The sequence below is a fragment of the Seriola dumerili genome, unplaced genomic scaffold (assembly GCF_002260705.1).
Source record: "Seriola dumerili isolate Sdu_G_001 unplaced genomic scaffold, Sdu_1.0 BDQW01000011.1, whole genome shotgun sequence".
NCBI classification, from domain to species: Eukaryota; Metazoa; Chordata; class Actinopteri; order Carangiformes; family Carangidae; genus Seriola; species Seriola dumerili.
The window spans coordinates 4232878-4254529 of record NW_019174266.1 but is presented as its reverse complement, the minus strand read 5'-3'; the positions used below and the strand labels follow the sequence as shown (position 1 = coordinate 4254529).

Here is a 21652-nt window from a genome sequence, read left to right as displayed (position 1 = left end):
TCCCCCTCTCTCCTCTCTGCTCTGCTGTGATCTGAAGATGAGGCTCTCTCCTGAAGATCAAGGTGTGAAGAGAGAAAACAGAAGCAGAAAAAAAAAATTATTCCTCTCCTTTTCCCTTTGTCGTCTCCATTTCAGCGCTCGCCTGAATCTGGATTGTTGTTGTATCCCAATTCCACCAAGTCATCTGCCCTCTCTTTTTTTTTCGGCCTCTCTCTCGCTCTTTCTCTTTCTATCCCTCCCTCTCTCACTCTCTCTAAAATCTGCTCATTACAGGACTGTTCCACCCCAGCCAATACCCCTCCCCCACATACACACACACGCACTGAACACACACTCCTTCTCTGAGCTCTTAAAGAGATAGAGACGGAGGGATGGTACGAATAGCTGCATGTACGGAGCTCGCCGCTCTCTCCCTTTGGGGATACAGCCTTCTTTTTCCTAATTATCCAGCCTCATTTCACTCTCTCACACTCCTCCTTCCAGACTGAAAACTGGTCAGTCAGCAGTCTGTTTTCCTGATAACTGGAGGTTTGTGAGCTCATTGATCCTCTGCCACTCTCCCCCTAGCTAATTGTTGGTCTTTCTCACTGTTGTCTCATATGGACTGTAGCTGTCATTTGAGTGAGCTTTCGCTGAAGACCACAGAGACCCTGAATGACCTTTTTTAAACAGCAAAATGCCCACAAAACTACAACTAATTATGGAGCACCTATCTGCCAGTGTGCTACCAAAATGTGGGAGCTTCATCACAGCCTGACAACCAAACACAGCCGCCTTCACTTTCAGAGCAGTCATGTGGTTAATATTTTTCTAATCAATAACGTAAGCATTATGGTATGAAATCATTGTCATTGAACGCACCATCTGTTGGATCGTATAGTGACCAGTGACCAGTGTCCTTCAAAGCCAGTTATTTGTTTCAACAAAGGGTAATAAGCACCAACATTTCGGTCATAGAGATGAAACGCATAGAGCAGATTGTGAGGAAAAGATGTGGCATTTCACACAAAATGTGTATTTAAATGCATTGAAATGTAAGAATCTATACATAGTTATATCTACAACATAATTATATAAATAGTCATTGTAAATACACACACACACACACACACACACACACACACATATACATATACATATGCCCACATTTAAATATACATTTAAAATATAAAAATAATTCAATTCAATGATAATTTCAAAGTATTAATATAGATAATTGAATAAAAAGAATGTTGACATTTAAAAAATAATTTCATTAAATAAAATAAATCAGTATTTAAATTATGAAATATTAAAAAACAAATACATCTTCAATATGCTTTGTGTGTCAGACATTAATTTTGTGTTTGTTCTGTTCTAACAAAATGAAAGCAATAAAACATCTTACTTATATTTCCTTTCTTCTATGATATAAATAATAGATATTTAGAAATATGATGATATTTCTTAATTATTATTCTTATTATTACTTTATGGACAAAATGGTTTATTTATTAAAGGTAAAAGTAGCCAACAGACAAATAGAGGATGAAAATAATTGTTAGTTAGTTGTACACCTACACCTGAGCACAGGTTGACAGGTGTAGAGGAGACCAAAGGTCGACAAGAGCACGGCACAGTACACCATCTGTATTCAGAGGAGTGGTTCATTACTGAGCCCTTCAGCAGCCGTTCTACACAGACATGGGAGAGAAGCTGCTTTTATAAGTGAGGATGTGACAAAAGCCAACCAGTCAACACTAACAGACACCAACCAGCAGTTAATTGAAAAATGTGAATAAATGAGTGAAGTAATTCATTCTGGGCATGAAGGCTTAGCTTGTTATCTTACCTTAAATTTTAAATATTTTTTTTATAACAGCATGTAGGAGCAACATTTTGCCACAGACACATTCAAAGCACCATGTTTTCTTTGGCAGGGCTGAACGTGACCCAGGTGTTCAGTGAAGCATGATAATATACACAAAGCACGTAAAGACCCTGTGTAAAGTTCTTTTCTATCATCAAATATGACAACAAACAAAGAACTTGAAAACTACTTACCATCATAAAAGACTCAAATAAGGCAGAAATAAATGTCTTCAAGATATTTAATGGACCCTTCCCTGCACCACAGTGTAAAACAACATGCTAAAGAGCAGATGTCAGCGGCCATGTTTAAATTCTTCATAATAAGTGTTTTTGTCATTGGCTGATGATGCTGTTGTCTCCACTTTCTGCACTTTCTTTTTTGCACATTGTGGTGTGAAGATCAGGGTCCAAGAACCTACTAAAACATTGTTTCTGCCTCGTGCAAGTCTGTTGTTGCAATACTTAATTTTTTGAATCCCTCTTATTTTCCCCCATCTGTATCCCTTTCTCTTTTTTAAAAAATATTTAACAATAACATATTCATCGACTTATAAGAGTTCTGTCTGAACTAATAAATTAATCAGTGAAACAGAATAATACAAGAATAATAAATCACAAATACAACAATAAATAGCCTACATTAATATTTATATGATCAACTGTTATAAAAAAGGAGGGGGGGGTAAAGCAACAATACATATATTGTACAATATCCAACACACTTGTTCTAAATTCAGAAGCATGAAAAGAAAAATCTAATTTCTGACACTGACAGATGCAGTGAAAAGTATCAAAAACCAAAAAGTTTTTTTTTTTTCAATGATTTACTGACACACCCGTTCTTTTAATACGCATTTTGTGGATTCTCTTAGATTTTTTAAGAAAGAAAAACACTTCAGATAATCACGGGAAAATAGAAGCTGCAACGTGACAAATTCACTGTGAAAACAACACTTAGCCTCAAAGTTACACAGAGCAGAAGTGAATTAACATCTCTGTTTGACATAGTTTGTCGTCATCTGTTTGAGCCTTTAAGATGTGTTGTGATGCTTCAGATAGTGCATTTCAAACCTTTACAATCTCCATATGTCAGAACACACGTGAAGACATTATCACAGACGTGTCGAGAGGCAGGAGATTGTCACTTTGGAATGAATTGGAGTTGGATGTGACTGTAATAACAGTGAAAGCTGTGGAAGAGATTAATGAGCTGCTGTCTGCACGGCGCTCGTCACGACCTTTGTTCCCGCTCACTAGATTTTCTTTCACTTGAAGGAGTATGAAGACAAAATGGAGACAAATTTAACTTAAAGGACCCACACAAGCAGGAATACAGACGAGTAGAAGAAGTGATCACGACCTATTAGATGTATGAATAAATATTTGGGGATTTCGGACGTCAAGTTGAATAAAACAAGAAATGTCCATATGAAAACCTTGGCTGTGGAAAATGACAGTTGGCATTCATCGCTCTTTTCAGACATTTTGTAGGTCAAATGATTAATGTATCAGTCAAGAAAATAATCTGCAGATAATGAAAATAATTGTTAATTGCAGCACTATTTTCTAACTCCACGATGAAAGAAAGATATCCTGTAGTTGTGAGCATATATATTAACTTGCACTTTACATTGATATAAAGATATCCTGTAATTTGCACTTTACAATGATATAATGTACACCAACTTATGAAACAGTGAATGATGAGGTTCAGTTGAAACAATGACATCTTAACCTTTTACTGCACAATGTAGTGACTTATTATTATTAAAGAACAGTGAACACAAATTTGTCTTTCTGTCACAGTAATGAGTTGTTGAAACTCCCAAAACACATTAAGATTTAATACGGATTCACAGAAAACACGATTTCTTTTTCTTGGATCCATGTCACAAGCTGTTTCCCATCCACTGTACTTTTCTACTCAAGCTGATTGTAGTAAGAATCTTCCAGTGGTCTTCATATATTATTGAGTGATTTCATATTTTATAAGCTTAACATAATGTTTCACATGTAAAATCCTATTATGCAAAGCAGACACTGACTACAGGATCGGATTAATGTAGAGGACTATAAAGAAACAAGCCCTTTGAGATGTGGTGCAGTGTAGAGTCTCACAAAATGGAAATACTTAAAGTTAAAAACCATCATCCAAATATAAACAAAAGGGTCACACCGTCAGACAAAAATATAAGCACACAAGTATTCACAACAGTATTGGTACTGAATATAATTTCAGTTATATTCCACTGCAACTCGTGAATATCAGTTAATGTGTGTGAATTTAAATTTATATGGTGAACAAGAAAAATATAAAAATGAAATACCTCAAAGTGCCCAAGTACAAAAACAGTGCTCGAGTAAAATGTAATTATAGTTACTTTGCTCCTTTGAGAGCAGTCAACTAAAAGTCACATAATGTGATATTAGCATTTAGATTTGTTGTTGCCGAAAACAAGTTTGAAAACAAACAAGCAAACAACAAAAACAACAAAAACAAATTTAAATATAGTTTAAACAGCAGCCACACAGAGTTAGCAGTTAGTTAGCCGGTGAACAATACTGAAACATTTAGCAGCTAAAGGGCGAGATATATTTTTCACTTGGTAGAGACCAAAAGCAGAGCAAAAAGGAGAGTGATTATGGGACTTATACTTTGTGAAAATTAGGACAAACACCCCTTATTCTAACTCAGGAATGTCCACATATTATTACGAGGTGGTCCGCCCTAGTGCTAACCTTGCAGTCACACCAGATAAACGGCTTAAATCTTAATGAACTGCTAGCAGTGCTACATGTTCAGCCATTTTGCCAACAGTTTGTAGTTCTTTTCACACAAGTGAGATATATCGTTGTTGTCAGAAAAATCCCGATTCAAGTCGGATGCTGACGTGGCCAGTTCTCCTGCTGGTGATTACAGTTTAAACAATATGACATGAACGCAGCAAACATGACTCCAAACGAATTTCCCCATGTGTTGTTTGTGTAAACAGGCTAACTTGTTAGCCTTACTGACTGTACAAGGTGTTCAGGGCTGTTGGTTTGTCAGCTTGTTGTGGAGTTTTCTGCCCCCTAGTGGCTGGAAGTCATTGAACTTTTTAACACCTTGGACTCATGTTTTAGAATTTTAAGTTGACACCATGTATTGTCCAAAATTAGAAGCTAATGCCAATTGTTTTTGTATGATTTTTTTCCTCTGTCCTAGCTTTGTCTTGTTATTGACATGTTATGGATGTTTTTAGCCAGGCTAGCAACACAGCTCTAGGTATGGTAGTAGGTCCATTGGTTGGTCCAGACCTAAAGGAGCTATTTGTAAGTTTCATTATTGCCACATTTGGCGTCAGACAAAACTTACAAATAGCCCCTTGAAGTATTTCACCTGTTTAATGGATTGCCATGAAATTTTGTACAGACTCTGTGTCCCCAGAGGATGAGTCCTTCCGAGAGATTTTCCTGACTTTTCTCCAATGTTAGTAAGTGAAAAAAAAAAAGCTGCCGTGTTTGGAGTTACTTCTCAGTGTCGTATTACTGATCCTTTCTCACTAGTCGTTTGAATGCAGATTTAAGAGCATTTTTAGCCATGATGTGGCTCTAGAACAGGCAGTGTTGGTCAGTCCAGCAATTTGGTCTAAAGTGAAACATCAACAACGATTGCATGGACGTCCCACGGGTTGAACTGTAGTAACTTTGGTGATTCTCGGACTTTCCATCAGCACCATCATTTGCTCCAAATTGTAATTTGTCCCACACTTTGGTTTATGGCCAAGTACCTGCAAAACTAATGATATTCCCTTCAGCCTCCGATGTACTTTTCTTTCTTTTTTGTTTACATGCTGACACACTTAACTAAAATAGTGCACATAGTAGACCATACATCTGCTAAACATCAGCATGTTAGCAATTAGCACAAAGCACGGCTGTGCCTCACTGCATGACTACACACAACCTGGGACGTGAGAAAAGTCAAACAGCTTCAAACATCTTTCAGATTTTAAATCTAATTAGCTGATGTCTACATGTACAACCCAACTATGCAGGTAATAACTGACATTGATGACTATAATTTTTGTACACATTTTTTATTTTTAAATGTTTGAGACAATATTTTCATTCCATATGGTGAAGATAATGTTACAACCAACTGTTTATTTGTAAAATACCACAGTGTAAATTACAGGTTGGTAATGAACAGTGACAGCAACAGAAAAACAAACATCCAATAGAAAAAAAAAAAAAAACAATAGAAAAAACAAATCTCTGGGAAGAAGTGAGGTTTCCTTCTGTGGACTGAAACCTGTTTAGGTGAGGATGTCGTGAGCCTGCTGCTCCACCAGCATGGCCATGTTCTTAACATCACCGCACCAGAAGTCCAACCGTTCCTTCATACCTTTGATCTGAAACCATAAACAACAGGTGAGCCTTAGACGAGCAGGTAGAAACCGGCCTCTGTGCTTCCTTTAAAATGATCTAGCAACTCCAACTTTCTGCGATCAGTCTATCGTAGCCGATGGAAATACATCGAGATGGTGTTCGTATGTTGTATGTACAGTGCATGATCTACATTTGACCAATTTCCAGATGTTAAAAAAAACCATTCAGGCTGCAGTAAAATCAAAGACGCTGGAATTAGTCTGTAACAGAACAAATATAAACAAAATGGATACTAACCTGCTGCAGGTCCAGCACTCTGGGCTGCACCCAGGTCATCTGCACCTTCTGGTCCACCTCATCAATGTTGCCTTTGATCAGGCCCACAGACAGAGCCTTCATCACCAGGAGCTCCACCTGCAGGAGACAAACGTACAGAGGTTTTTTTTTACTCCCGAACAAATACAATTTCACGCAGACAAAACATGAAGCAATTTGACAAATAAAATGTAAAATGTAAAAACTACTCAAGGATCTGCAGGTTAAAACCATCTGGTAATCAAAGTCAATCATGCTAATCACTGGGTTTATTGACATTTATTGCTGGGCTGATTAAATGCACTTGTCATCCAACTGACCTCATTAACAGGGATTTTGGCACTCTGAGCGATCTCAGTGAATGTCAGCTGTCTGTGGTTTGCAGGGCGTGTGAAAGTCATCTGGAAGGGAAAGGAGACATTTTAAGTGATTTGGTATTCTTGTTTGTAACCTTCAAAAAGTGACAGTCATGTCCGTCTCATATTAAGTGTAAAATAACCGTAGAGTCAGACACAGATTTGAGAAACTACAGGTTTGGTTTGTTGCTGTTGATTATCTGTTTTACTCTAAAACTGTTTGACAAAGCTGTTGAGCACCTGTCAGACCAGAAAGTGTCACTGCGAGATTCATACAAGTCAAATAGCTACTGAAGTCTTGGTGGCATAGAGGTCGCGTGTGGGAATAGCAGACAAAATCATAATTAACACGTTTCATTCAAGAGACATATTTGTATAGATTTCTCTCTCGTGGATGACTGTAATCCATGCTGCATCTCTACTGTGGCGCAGTTTAAACTGCAATAGAAGAGGGTTCAATACAATAAGAAGGTGCAATGTAGCCAATACAGTAGCATCCTCCATTTTGGACTCAGTTGTTCTGTTATATCTCAAAGGTCCACACTGTTAAGATGGTTTGCAACTGGTCGACAGCACGTGATTTATATGAATCATGCATGTAGACATTGCACATAATTCCTAAAATACTAAAAACAGCAACACTATTCATACACAAGGTGGCAGCATGGACTACAAACACAGGACCTACCCTAACATACTGCAGTGTTGCCTGTGTAGGAGGTGAAGAGTGTTGTTGGACGGGTAAATAAATATTGTGATTTAAAAAAGAGACATATATACAGCACACTGCAATATTAGCTTTCAACTTTTCAAGGTGTGTCTGAGTCACAAATCTGTCACCAATCTGGCAACACTGCTCACTTGTGGAGTGGTGTTAGTAATTCAGCGACAGCAGGGTCTCGTGCTGGCAAACATGTAGTGCACAAACAATAGAAATGGATCAATTTCTCATCAGATAAAGTCACAAATCAGACGAAGAGAAACGAGGCGAGTGAGGAAAATGAAGATTCAGAGCAGCAGCGGGGAAAATCAAAGACACAGACGCTGCAGCTGATCAGAGTTAAGCTGCTAGTGAAAACACAACTGTGATTCTACTGAAATTAACTTTTTTTCCCACTGAAATTTTATTATTTAAATGCTATCATAGGTGGGCCTTCGGTCTTAAAGCTTCAGTTATGAAAGAAAAAAAACTTATGTTGTTACAGCTCAGAGTTACTACATCATTTTTTGTAGTCGGGGTGCTCACCTCCATGACACAGAGCAGCTGGATCTTCTGCATCAGTTTAGCTTCATGTGCTGCAAGGTCAGGCTAACACCAAGAGAGAAGAGTAAACCAGTCAACAATGATCCACATGTACAAGTGAAAATCTTTCTTTCAGCTCCAGGTGACTTTCAGAACTTGAATGTGACAGTTTGTTTTGTGAAGATGAATTATTTTGTAAAAATGAAAAACTCACGAACGCCGTTTGAATGCAACGGTAAGAGTTGAGATCGGTCAAGTTTCTCTGAATTATTGGCTGCGTTCAAATGAACCCATTCTCCTACTTTCTACCAGCTTAGCACGTATTAATGATTTTAAAAAGGTTTTCAAAGAGCACACACAAACACACTGAGCCCATTTCCCTCTATGCACTAATCCCAGCTAACTTGGACAACCTTAGTCATCCACCCCACTCCAATGCCTCGGCTGCTGAGTGCCTACATTTCTTTTAGCCACCTACTGATAGTAGGTGGCTAAAAGATGTGGATGTCATCGTGTTGTTGACTTAAAGTTGGCTGAAATGACGAATGTAACTAATGGTGGAGATGTGTGGGATTACTCAATTGCATCATTTCCACCGTGTAAATACAGAAGATTGATTGAATTTCTGATCTAACTTTCTTTCTTTAGCCCCTTTTACAGCCTGTTCAAGGTCTCGCTGCTCTGCATAAAAAAGGTATGAACATGGAATGTAGATATTGTTGCTCCGCCTTTATGCTAGCAGCAGAGATAGTCACGGTGAGGCTGTGGTGTTACACGTCCACACACTGCGGTGGCATTATGTCGGCTTGTTTGGTTCAGTGTAAACAAGGAAAGGCGACAAACCGAGGGGTTTTCTTAACGGCAGTATAATGGGCTCTCTGTGTAAAAGTGTGTAAAAGGCTTTTGTTAACGTGTTGTAACGTGTTAAATTCACTCTCTCATGGTTTCGGAGGTTTAAAGTTTTACTGTGAAACCTTTGATTGGAGCCACTTCTAATCTTCTACAGTAAACAAACAGTAACTGAGCTAATCTCGCAAATCTAACTGCAAGTTACCTTCAAACATGTATGCAGAATCAAAACCAAACTCTCTGTTTCCCAGTGAAACAGATGTTGCCAGTGAACCTTTTCATTGTAAACACTAAGCTGCCAAATACATGAATTAACACTCCCATATTTGGCAAACAGCCATTATGGCAGCTTTTGATTGACAGCATCTTTTTAGTCCTAACTCACTGATCAGAGGTGACTCAGGTAGATCAGATCACATCTGTCTCTAATGTCTTAGTACATGTTAATTACCTGTTGGCCCCAGGCAGACTTGAAGCCCTGGAATTTCTCCACATTGCCTCCATTGAAGGCATAAAGTGTATCAATGAGCCACTGTTTGTCTGTGTTCCTCAGAGACTCCAGCACAGGATGCATCAGCTGCAAAGACCAACAGCAGACATGGTCATTACTACACTGCGTTTCAGCTGGAAGGCTGCACAGCATTAACAAAAAAAATGTTAAGTGAGAACCCCACCAGCTCTCCAAAGTTGTAAACTCCTTCTCCCAAGAGTCCAGCCAGTCCGAGTGTGAATGCCCTCTCCTGCTTCTCTGTTTCTGCGGAGTCAACAACAACCAGTCGTTCAGCCACTGATATGACCCATACACCACGTTTCATCAAGAAATCAATTCCTGTTTGTTTCCCCATTGTGCCTTTGCTCACCTGGAAGGTCTTTAATGTCCACACATCCGAGGTAGCGCAGAGCGTCCTTGTAGTAGGAGGCGTGGTTCCCGATGATGCGATAGTATTTGCTGGACAGGTCATAAAACCTGCCGTGGACTGACGTCACCCCGGGCAAGTTATTCAACATTTCCTCAACCTCTTCGATGAGTTTCTGGAGGACAAAGAGGAAATAAAAGGTGATTTACACATTTTCATACAGAACTACAGTATCAGGGCGTCAAGCAGCAGATCACATCTGTTGAACCTTTAAACCCCAGGCTTCGTTTTCACTCCCTTTATTCACAGGTTTAATGCAGAGATATAATGTGTTAGATGTTTTAGATAGACACGTCATAAGTTGAGACAGTTAAAAATGCAGCAGGTCAGTAGTACTATGCATGTTCTAGTATCCTAGTTTTTCTAAACCAATGTCATTTCAGATGCTGTTGTTTTGTTTTACAGGTGTTGGTTTTTGACGCTCTGCTTTACAACACATCATGTGTGAAGATCACCAGCAGCTTGAAGTTTGAAATGTGCTACCGCGTGTTATATGTGAATGAGGTGTAAGGCGGGTTTTGCGTCAGCAGCATGTAAAAAAGGAGAGAGGTGAGATTTTAGGAGCTCTAACCTTTGTGGCAGGAAGATCGTTGATCTCCAGCTTCAGGCTGCCAATAGTTGTCTTGCAGAGAATGACGGCTTCTTCGCTGCTTTTCACCTGGAGCAGACACACAGACGTGTTAAAGTTTAATCATATAACAGCTTTGAAAATTTTCAGCTCAAAAGCTGACATGTTGGGATCCGTCAGCTTACCTTTTCCTTGGTCTTCTCGAGAAAAGTGATGGCATCTTTAGGATCTGAAAACAAAAAAACATTTTCCTAAACACTCAAAGAAAAGCTAAATGTACAGAGCAATTTTCTGTACTGCATCATGTTGTCATTACCTGACATCTGTCTGGCAACATACAGTATAATTTCCACAAGGGACAAAGGATTGATTCTGTTGAGGGAGCAAAAATAATAAATTAGCACCAAAACCAAGAATAAATACTGAACTGGTGTTTGTACATGCATCAAGCAACTTTCCATCACCTGTGTTCGAAGTCACTGAGGAAATTTTCATAGAGCTGGAAGAAGAAAATAAACTGTTAGATCACAGAAAATATAATATGTTCAACGTTCAAATTCCCACTAACAGTATTTGGACTATGACAGTATTTATTGTTCAAGTTTCACATTTGTAGAGAGTATCTGTATGACGTTCCTTCATTTTTGTAAATGTCTGTATCGGTTGATATTTCACCAGCCTTTCTAACCATAAAGCTTCATACGGTCCCTAAGCCAGTTAATATCTTGAACATGAACACAAAACAATCAGAATAACAACACGAGATACAGAGCTGGATGATGATGATCTTATGTTAGCAGCGTAAACAATTCCATCACTGCTTGGTCACAATTTGGTCAAATGTAATGTAAAACAGTGGAACGAGTTTTTGCTTTAAACATCATTCTGATTGTCTTATGTGCAATTCTACATACATTAGTCATATTATGATGATGATCAGTAAAAATAGACATATTAATATCATGTTAATGATTTCAACCATGTCACACAGCCTGACAGAGCTGTGCCTCTTAACGATGCATAAGACAAAACAAATGGGTTTAATAGCAAATAAACAAAAATGAATTTATTGAGAGTACCATACAATACAGGTTTGTGGTATATTATTCCTAACAAGTAATGAACCCGTCTGGAATTAGACACTTATGATCACCACCACTAGACATCTTATTGTCACCAATATCAGTGTCATTTAAAGCACCTCAGAGAGTTAACTGTGGATGACTGTCTGCTTGATGCTGGTACAGTGTGAATTAAACAGGGATGACACCATGTCCTGTTCTGACTGGCGTAAATAGAACTACAATGACGTTTTGAATTCTCCTTGAGAGTTATAAAAATAAGCAATCAACCGCTTTTTGTTTATGTTCAGTAATATAGTGTGACTGTGGTGTAGTTACCTGTATGAGGCCATCTCCTGTTTTGAAGCAGGGATCTTTAACAAAGTCTGTCAGCTTCAGAGTCAACTGATGCCACAATCTGTCAATAACAACACAGTGTCAGTGACGGTCACCGCTTCATCTGAATTACACTGTATCACAAGGGCCGAAGACAAACAAATGTTCCACAGAAACAATGTAGTTTTAGCCAAGAAATAAACTAACATGCACCTGGAGTATTCAGATACAAGTGAAAGGGATTTAGAATAACTTGTCATGTCATGGTTACACGTCGAACATTCATCTTAAACTTCTAAAACCAAACAGCGACTAGTATTGATTGATAGTCAGTAGTTATACAGATGCAAATACAAATAGGTAGTATATAAGGTGTGAATTGGTCCAACCTGTGTGTATTGAATACTCAGGATCTTTAAGTTGTATACTTGGAGCCGTGACCATAAAGTCGTACAGACGCTAACAACCCGCTAGAAAAACTTGTGACAGGCTGACAAACTTACTTACCACTGCCCTAAAGATCTGGAGACTGCTTCAAAGCTTCAACCCATGACGTGACATAAAAATATTATATTATTGTTATTAGCCAAGCTTTGGCTTTGAGCTAGCTTAAGGTTTAGCGTTAGCTCCGTGCATGACTCAGCGAGCGTTTCCAATGAATGAGCAAGCTAACGCTAGCTAGCCTAGCGTTAGCAGAGATTTTCAACATTAGCTATCTGACTCGTACGTTCTTTTTACCTTTTGTTATACAAATCCTCCAGGTTGTGCCACTCCGCCGCCATCTCCGGCGTTGAGCTGTTGCTCTGCTGCTGCTTGAGGTACCCGGTAACATCTTTCATGGTAGCGAAATTAAAGTTTATTCGGGAGTGAAGTGTTGTTGAATTTTAAGCTAACGTCAAATAGTCAGTGGGTCCTCACGTCTGCTAGCCGCGAGGAATGATGGGAAATGCATGCGGGGTTGCTGCATTCACGTACTGCCGGCAAAATGGGAAGAACAACAACAAGCTCCAGTAGTGAGCTAGCTAGCTTAAAAAAACCTGTGAAGTTGATTTCATGGCAGCTGTAGTCTTTATTTTTTATCGCCCCGTTGGTTATTTAAACTCAAAACACGACGAATAATTAAACGACAAGGGCGATGAAGCTAGGTTAGCAAACGACCGAGCTGTTCAGTGAAGCTAAAGTTAGACTATATCGTACATTACGGTACCCTCAGGTGCATCATATGGAGGTCAAAGGACAACAACAACACACACTTCAGTAGAAAGGCAATAATTAGTTCTTCATTCTGTTTTATTTTAAATGGAGAAAATGTGTTAACAGCTCGTGTCCGTGTTTGGGAACCCGCTTGTTGTAAAACGGAGTCATGCAATGAAGGTCTGTGGGTAGTTTAGTTTGCTGAGTTATGGCGTCTTTGGTGAGCCCCTCGTTAATGTCACCTGTGAGACTGAGTTGTTTGTATCGCAGTCTGTGCTCAGGACCAAGCAGGACGCTCTCTGCACACGGTTAGTAGACACACAGAGCTGATGTGGTGCAACAGAAGAAGTATTTAGGGTAGTTAAATGTGACACTACTTGTTTTTTTTGTTTTGTAGGCTTTGGTCAGAGGAGTTTTTGTCCAGCTGAAGGTGCAGCAGCTCTGCTCAGGTACTTTGCACCAGTCCTCTCTGGGTTCAGGTCCATGTTCAGCATCACAAAATTTTACATTAAAATGAAAATTACACCACATCAGAGGTAGTGCACATTTAGAGTCAGATTTTAAAAGGAGGTAAAAACAAACTGTTTCTCTGCAGCTGTGTGCAAGCAGCAGTGTAATCCACAGGCATGTTAACTGAGCTTTGTGATACTTATTGCTCATTTTTTGTTCAGTGAAAGTTTACACATATACCCTTATACTTAGGGATGCAATGATAACTCGATTAATCGACAGAAAGTTAAACAGCAACTACTTTCTTAACCAATTAATTTTCTGTTAATCGACTGATCGTTGCAGCTCTAATTGCAATTAGCATCTGTAAATGAGTAAGTTAGACTTAAGTGGAGCACTGAAACAATGACATACAGTATATATATGGGATCTTGTTTCCAAGTTAGATGAAAAAAGTTTGACCTAAAATGTAAGTGGAATATAGGGTTCACGTGATTAGAGTGAAGTTGTTGATTCCCTGTGTGGTCCAGGTTTGCAGCAAACTGACCATCATTGACTGTCATCCCACTCGAGTCTCATACAGTATTTATGTGCAGCTTTGTGGAGTTGATACAGACAAACGCTTGGCCACAAACCCCCTGTTTTGCTTCTTCCCAGACGATCAAACTCTCCCTGGTGGGATGGAACTCGAGGGCTTTTCTCCCATGGTGGTGGTGCAGCGGACAAGCAGCAGACTCTGCAGGACATTGCCAAAAACATTAGAGAGAAGCAGCACAAGAGGGTGGTGGTGATGGCCGGAGCTGGGATTAGTACTCCTAGTGGCATCCCAGATTTCAGGTAAAAAGGTTTTATGTGGTTTCCTGTCCTAGTCATGTAGTATTTTATAAATCTACTGGTGTGTTCTGGGGTCTATCAGCAGATTGTTCCTTCACAGGTCTCCAGGCAGCGGTCTCTATGACAACCTGCAGCAGTATGACCTGCCCTATGCCGAGGCCATATTCGAGATTGGCTTTTTCCACCGAAACCCTAATCCCTTCTTCGCCCTGGCCAAAGAGCTGTATCCAGGAAACTACCAGCCCAATCTGACCCACCACTTTGTACGTCTGCTTCACAAGAAGGGTCAGCTCCTCAGGATGTACACGCAGAACATCGACGGGCTGGAAAGATGTACGTATTTACACCTTTTGAAATTACTACACATCACTGAGATTGTGCGTTTCATTTTAAGCAAATCGTTGTTTTTTTTGTGTGTTCGTCTCTGTCAAGTGGCAGGAATTCCTCCAGAGATGCTGGTCGAGGCCCATGGCACGTTTGCCACAGCCACCTGCACTGTCTGTCTGAGGAAGTATGAGGGCGAGGACCTTCGAGTGAGTTATAACAGCTCACATTTCTCTTCTCATTTAGTCAACCGCTAGATTTACATTAGTTTCCTGAATATTTATTGTAAATGTGAAGGTGTAGATTAATCTCAAAAACAATCGGTAGATAGACTAGATAGTAATTTTACATGTTGTTTCTATGTCTCATCAGCCTGATGTGATGAGTGGGACGGTCCCTAAGTGTCCCACCTGTAAGGGCGTGGTGAAGCCTGACATTGTGTTTTTCGGGGAGGAGCTTCCACGGCATTTCTTCAAGTACGTCACAGACTTCCCGCTGGCAGATCTCCTGATCATCATGGGCACGTCACTGGAGGTGAGCACCACCAGCTTCAAACAACATCGTGTCCCTGTAGTTTGACATATTCCACGTGATGGTGAGACATGACACCAGGGACAGTTCAAAGCTGAAACTGACCCTCAGTCTTGATTCATCACACATTTTTGGCATTTTTGCTTTTTATTGAATAGTTTACAGTGAAACATGATGAGACAGGGAGGTTTGACATGGTCCCCAGCTGGAGCTGAACTGGGGATATTGCTATTATATGCAATGCATCCTAACCACCAGGCCACTCCTCAAATTTTGGGTTTTCAGAATCAATAAATAAAATAAAAAAATCAATAAATCCCAGCACCCACCGGGATTCAACAACCTTCTCTTGCAGAGGAAGTAAAGATTCTCAATGATTCCAGTGATTTGAGTGTTTCCACTAATGTCGTTGAGAAAGTTGCAGGCTTTATATTAAAGGAGGGACGGGGTGGAATAAAATGTTTTCTTCATCATGAATGAACCACAAATAATATACGTATACCTTTTTCTTTTTCTCAAAATCTCTATGTGGGATTTTCATATGAAAACAAAACAAAATGCTCTTTTACATTTATTGTAAAACAATATGATGTAAACAATGAACGGACAGAGTCAAAATACACTTTCTAATTTCTTATCAACAGTTTCAAACAGCTGGGTCAGAGACCGCCCCCTCACACTTCAAGGCTCTCGATTGTAAAAATGTTTGGTTGTGTCTCGGTAGTTTAATGTTTTGTGAGTTTGCTACAGCTGATGGATCCATAGTAAATAACGTATATCGACTTGTTGCCAATGTGATTTTCAAGTTGCTGTTGTTCGCTCTTTGCTCTGCAGGTGGAGCCCTTCGCCAGTCTGGCTGGAGCCGTGCGCAGCTCAGTTCCCCGTCTGCTCATCAACAGGGACTTGGTGGGGCCCTTCGCCTGGGGCCGCCGGCCTCATGACGTCGTGCAGCTGGGTGACGTGGTCGGCGGCGTGCAGGCCCTGGTCGACGCCCTCGGCTGGACTCAGGAGCTGGACGCTCTGATGGCCGCCGCTGCTGCTAAGAAAGTGAGTGTGTATTTTGTTTACAAACTCACACACACACACACATTATAAATCTTTTTACACCAGGGTTCCCAGGGGTCTGTTGAGTCATTAACTTTATTTAATGAATCAATCAGCCAAGATTTTTGTCTATATACCTTCAGTAGGGCAAATACTTGATGAAAGAAAATCTCAAATTTGATCATTTCATCAAATGGAGCAAAATGTTTTTCAGGTACAGATGAGAAATCATAGTTTCTGTTTCCCAATACATATGAAACTCTACAGACAGTGAATTAATACAGATAGCCATCAAGAAATTCAAATAACAATAGTAATAACAATAATAATAGATATGCATGATTTTATATTTTCTTTTTTTTACCTTTGGACAGAGTCAGTGTCAATTTTCTTATGTAGCTCTTTACAAGAAAGCAAATAAATGTCGAACTCTTCCTTTAAATACCTGCAAAAATCTCAGGTGCAGAGCCTTTGTGAGATTAGATGTTTTTACCACGAGTGCACGGATCCCCTCAAGAGTAAAAACGGAATCAGTGCAGCTGTATGAGGCTGAGTGCGTTTTGGTAATAAATGCCTGACTGATGCAGTGAGTGGGAGCCACACTGCAAACATCACTCATGTTACTGTGTGTATGTTTATCTGCAGGCTGCAACAAAGACAGAGGAGTGACACCACATCAAGCTGGAGGTTTGACTTCATTCACTGCACTCAGCACCTAAAACACCTGAACCTCAGGACAAAATCCACATGACTCTTTTGCACGTTGTTGTTTCACTGAGGATCATGTACTAACAGAAGTAATGGGGTCACGGTTGTGTCAGTGGAAACTCAGTGACGGGCAAATAAGGAGCTGCTATAATGGAAATGCAGTAGAAAGCAATAGAAATGAAACATGCAGGTAAGTGATGCCCAGTGATGAAATCGAAACAGGAGCTTTTTGTCTCAACAAAAAGAAACTGTCAAAAATAGATACAGGGTTTTCCATTTAAGTTTTACCTACAATAGAATATCTTATGCAACTCATGTTGACTAAGAGTGAAGATGTACAATATTCTTTTTTATTTATTTACCTCTGGTTTCTTGAAATATTGTTTCCAAGTTCTGCATAAGAAATGCAGTTACAGTCTCTGTGGTGGCCTTCGTTTGTGTGAAAATTCATTTAATCTCACAAAAAAAATATATACAGTGTGTGTGTATATGTATATGTATGTATGTATGTATATATATATATATATATATATATAAGACAAGGGAACTACAGGACATTAAGAATGGACAAGACTCAAACTTGCAATAATATCAGAGGAAGACAGCAGTTGATTAGTGTCTTGTCGTCATCTTGTTCATTAAAACAAGCTCAGATTTCTTTCTGTCGGTGGCAGTAACGTGATGTGAATGAATAGTTTCAATAAAAGACGGCTCAGTAATTTCCTAAAACATCTGTTCACTGTTGTTTTTATCAAACAAACAGGAGGAAATATACAAAGTGTTTGTTGGCGACTCTTCAGCAGCTCATTAAACCACATTTGGTGCTGTGTGAGTATTTGTGGCAGCAGGATGGTGTGTGTCGGACTGAGTCACAATAAACAGTGTGTGTGTGTGTGTGTGTGTGTGTGTGTGTGTGTGTGTGTGTGTGTGTGTGTGTGTGTGTGTGTGTGTGTGTGTGTGTGTGTGTACATGATGATGAAGGAACACAGTGTCTCTGTGATGTGTTTTAGTAGTTTTTGGAAACTGGAGCTCTACGGCTCAGAGGAATCAGGTACATCAGGCTGTGATATACACAGAATTTATTAGTAGATAAATTAATTGTTGGATTTGGTCTTTTTGTGAGGTTTGTTGACATTAAGAAAAAACATACGACATCGCCAGGCTCTCCTTTAGTTAAATGAACAGTAATTGATTGTTGAATGTGTTTGTAACCAGCAGAGGGAGCCAAAGATCAACCTCCTGCTTGAATGTTGATCTGGTGTCGGTTGTTTTATGATGATACCTGCAGCTAAAGCTGAATCTCCAGGTCAGTATTAGTCTGTGCACAATTAAGTTTATCTCTCAATATATCCTCAAACTTTTATTTTTGGAAGTTATGCTACTGTAACTTCCTGTTGATATAGCTTATTGCTTTTTTAAATTTTTTTATCATGGATAGATGGATATTTTATTAATCCTAAAGGCACGTGTTGGTAACAAACAGTACAATTAAAGCCTAAATCATATACAACAACTAAATAGTCTATATAAAATATAGAAATTAAAATAAATATAAATAAATGGAAAGAAAAAGACCCACAGTGATACTGCGTCCTCAATATACACTGTGCAGCAGCATTGTTTGGATTTACAAATAGCTGGCTCAAAGATGGACCTGAACCATGAACCCTCTTCCATCAGTGCACCTTCATTTCCATTGATGTCTTTTACTTGCAGTTAATGAGAGAGAACTGACTTTTTCCAGTTGAGAGAAAGTGAGAAAGTCTCTCTCTCTCTCTCTCTCTCTCTCTCTGACCCTGACCTCAGTGTGCTCCGTGCTGTCTGGGGTTTGTAGTTTTGCAGATCATTACAGATTTGATCAAACTCATCACCCGCCTGAGACTTTTTTGAGCCCAGCTCTCACACCTCGCTCCAATTTTCACCTCTCCTTTCCCCCGGTCCTGGAAAAAACGTGTTGTTAGGGAGCTGCTGACGTCTCTGTAACAAGAAAAGATCTATTTTATCACATGCCGTATGATATCATGCTGCAAGGAAATTTTTCCTTTCATGCTAGTGTGTGTGCGCTTCTTAAAGGGACTTAAATTCTTAAGTCAAATCCTCCTCTCTGCCTTTATGAGTGTGACTTTTTCTTTTTTTAACTCCACATTTTAGGATTATTTGACGACGTTAATAGGTCGACTGCAGAACTTATTGCTATTGTTTTTTCATCTTCTGTTCTACGTTTCCTTCAAAAACATGTACCCAGTTTGAACTGGGTTGACCGTGAGATCCACTGGTCAAAGCAGCGTCATTCAAAGTTGTAGTTTTTGTCACTCCAGCGGCGTAGCTCTGTTAATGTTGTTGGAACAAACTGGAGTATATGAGGGTTTGATATTGAAAGTCCACGAACCTCGAAGTGAGATCGTTTTGTCGACTTGAACCTTCAGTCTCAAGTTTTCAGCCGACATAGACGAGAAGTCGTTAAAGCACGGACGGCGGCTGATGAAGACTGTGTGATATGATCAAAAGCTGCAGAATGGCTACTAAGTGAACCTTGATGAAGCTTGTGTGGATTAGTTGTAGTCGCCCAATAACCAGACGTTAACCATAGCAATGGCAGATCAGAAAACACTGTTGTGCCATCTGATGCTTATTAAAGATAATTTGATTTGATTACAGATTGAAATTGTTCCATCAAATTGTAAATTCATTTTTTTTTTTGGTTTTGAGGCTCTATGGACCAGAACCTCCAGCTGTGCCTGGAGATCAGCTGATTAGTTATTTCAGAGTCATGCTGACTCACTGGTAGCAGCACTACAAGAGTAAAAACAGATAAAGTGGATGGAAATGGCAGAATTTAGGATTTAAAATGAAGTTACCACACGCTGAGTAGGAAGGAATAAGACTTGCAGACCCATCTCAGTTGGTGGTAAGAATATTTTCTAGCGCCAATTAATCCCAATTTAATTCAAATGAAGTAATGTTATAATGTTGATTAGTTATAACTATATCTCAAAGCCTTGTAGTAGTGTCAGAGGGAGGAGTGTCAGTGTGGATCTGCTGTGGCAGGAAGCTTCAGACAGGAGTCAAGAAGTTCATCTGCAGTTTTTCAAATGTTGCTCATGTCACAGCTATGTAGGAACACAAAATGAGCACAAAGAGACGCAAAACAACAAAAAAAGAGACGCAAAAGGATCATAAAAGCATAAATAGATGCATAACAACTTCAAAAAGATGCAAAACAAGCACAACAATAGACTCAAAACGACCACAAAGGACATGTCTGTGTTTTTTGTGTGTCTCTTTCAGTGTAGGTGTCTTTGTCATGGGTAGGAGGGGTGGGGGCCTTTTTTAAATCGCTCGCGCCCAGGGGCCCATTATCACATAACCCATCCATGCATAAATGAGATTTCAAAATTGGCACCAAACTGTGGCTGAGTCACTCTAAAATGAAAGTTATCTACTTCACATCTGGGCTCCAGTCTGTCCGCCTGGCACGAGGTGTTCTCACACATTAAATGATCTCAGACTAAGAGACGAGTCAGTCTGACCACATCGACCTACAAACTGAAGGACGTTTAGAAAGATGACACACTTTATTAGAAAGGTTTCCACTTAAAACGTGGATATGGCGTACAGTAGGCACAGTCAGTAACCAAACATACACACTGTGGTGACAGGCAGTGATGGCTTCAAGGACCATACCACTCAAATTTAAGTCATCCTGCAGCCGAAGATACTTCCAGAACATAAAACAACCATTTTCACAAGAGTGGAGGTTAAAGACTCTAATGTCACAATCTGGAAACACTTCACTTAAATGGCCTTTTCTATCATTGCAACTTAAAGATTTCATTCAACATCATACAGACATTTTTTTTTTTTTAAAGTAAACGGTATCTGATATGAAAAATAAAGTCTCCAAAGTTCCTGCTCCTTTTTTATTTCTTTTCTTTTTTCTAAGATATACTGCAAAATGTGATGAAGTTTATTCTAATGTTATTCATCAGTCAGAGTAGAAGACGGAGTTCAGGAATGTAAATCTTTAAGACAGTTTGAAGCTGAAGTTTCTCTTCCCTCCCTCTCAAGAAATCTGTTTAATATTCAGCAGCACGACCAAAAAATATTCAGTTTCCTGCTATTTCAAGAAACTTCTCACGTTCTAACGTTTCCTTGTTATTACTACAAACCAAATAATTCCATTTTAACAAGAATCTATCAACAAATCTCATTAAAACAAAATATATATTATTTTCTTTTTGCGTTTGCGGCACCGTTTCACTCGTTTTACTGTCACCATGACAAAAAATATTTGCCGACTTGCTCGCTTGTTATGTTATATCATGTTATAACAAGATAACTTTCATGTTGTAATGTTTTAATCTATTTCTCTTATTAATACAAACTAAATTACTCAGTTTGTAAAAAGAAACTTGACAGGATTTTATCAAAAACTTTTTTTTCCCTTTATTACACAAAATCAATATATCAAAACAAGAAATGTTCTCATTATAACATGGTAAATTGGGGACATGTGCAGCATTGGATACTTTGCTTTTGCCTGTAAATTGTCTTTTATAGCTGCAGTTAACTTGCAATGTTAGGGTTCGGTTTAATAGTGTAAAAATGTCTGTGATTTGTGTTGTTACATCGAGAAAACGTTCCTTTTAAATAAGATAAATATGACATTATGACACGGAAAACATGTTGTGGTATGAAAA

General features: G+C 39.2%; 2 protein-coding genes across 2 annotated transcripts; one reads left to right on the top strand and one right to left on the bottom strand.

Moving 5' to 3' along the window:
• Positions 1-5931: 5931 nt before the first annotated feature.
• Positions 5932-12802, bottom strand: psmd13 (proteasome 26S subunit, non-ATPase 13). The gene is made up of 13 exons (XM_022747441.1): positions 12606-12802; positions 11871-11949; positions 10935-10969; positions 10787-10842; positions 10656-10699; positions 10474-10560; positions 9846-10017; positions 9660-9739; positions 9437-9562; positions 8140-8202; positions 6858-6938; positions 6520-6636; positions 5932-6245 (listed from the first exon to the last, which is right to left on the bottom strand). Exons 1-13 carry the CDS (start codon positions 12704-12706, stop codon positions 6150-6152), a joined length of 1137 nt encoding a protein of 378 aa, XP_022603162.1. The 5' UTR covers positions 12707-12802; the 3' UTR covers positions 5932-6149.
• A 27-nt stretch (positions 12803-12829) lies between these two features.
• sirt3 (sirtuin 3) lies at positions 12830-17430 on the top strand. Its single transcript, XM_022747449.1, has 8 exons — positions 12830-13369; positions 13459-13510; positions 14169-14348; positions 14446-14678; positions 14778-14878; positions 15042-15203; positions 16035-16247; positions 16890-17430. The coding sequence occupies exons 1-8, from the start codon at positions 13270-13272 to the stop codon at positions 16911-16913; spliced, it is 1065 nt and encodes a 354-aa protein (XP_022603170.1). The 5' UTR covers positions 12830-13269; the 3' UTR covers positions 16914-17430.
• The last annotated feature ends 4222 nt before the right edge of the window (positions 17431-21652 follow it).

What these genes read in the sequence shown, in the direction of transcription:
- psmd13 (XM_022747441.1), bottom strand. Translation starts at nt 12,706, where the DNA reads ATGAAAGATGTTACCGGGTACCTCAAGCAGCAGCAGAGCAACAGCTCA. An exon ending in TGTTGCCAGACAGATGTCAG is followed by an intron (nt 10,700 to 10,786) that starts GTAATGACAACA and finishes TTTTGTTTTCAG; the next exon opens with ATCCTAAAGATGCCATCACT. An exon ending in CCAAAATCCCTGTTAATGAG is followed by an intron (nt 6,637 to 6,857) that starts GTCAGTTGGATG and finishes TGTCTCCTGCAG; the next exon opens with GTGGAGCTCCTGGTGATGAA.
- sirt3 (XM_022747449.1), top strand. Translation starts at nt 13,270, where the DNA reads ATGGCGTCTTTGGTGAGCCCCTCGTTAATGTCACCTGTGAGACTGAGT. An exon ending in TCATGGGCACGTCACTGGAG is followed by an intron (nt 15,204 to 16,034) that starts GTGAGCACCACC and finishes TTTGCTCTGCAG; the next exon opens with GTGGAGCCCTTCGCCAGTCT. An exon ending in CCGCCGCTGCTGCTAAGAAA is followed by an intron (nt 16,248 to 16,889) that starts GTGAGTGTGTAT and finishes GTTTATCTGCAG; the next exon opens with GCTGCAACAAAGACAGAGGA.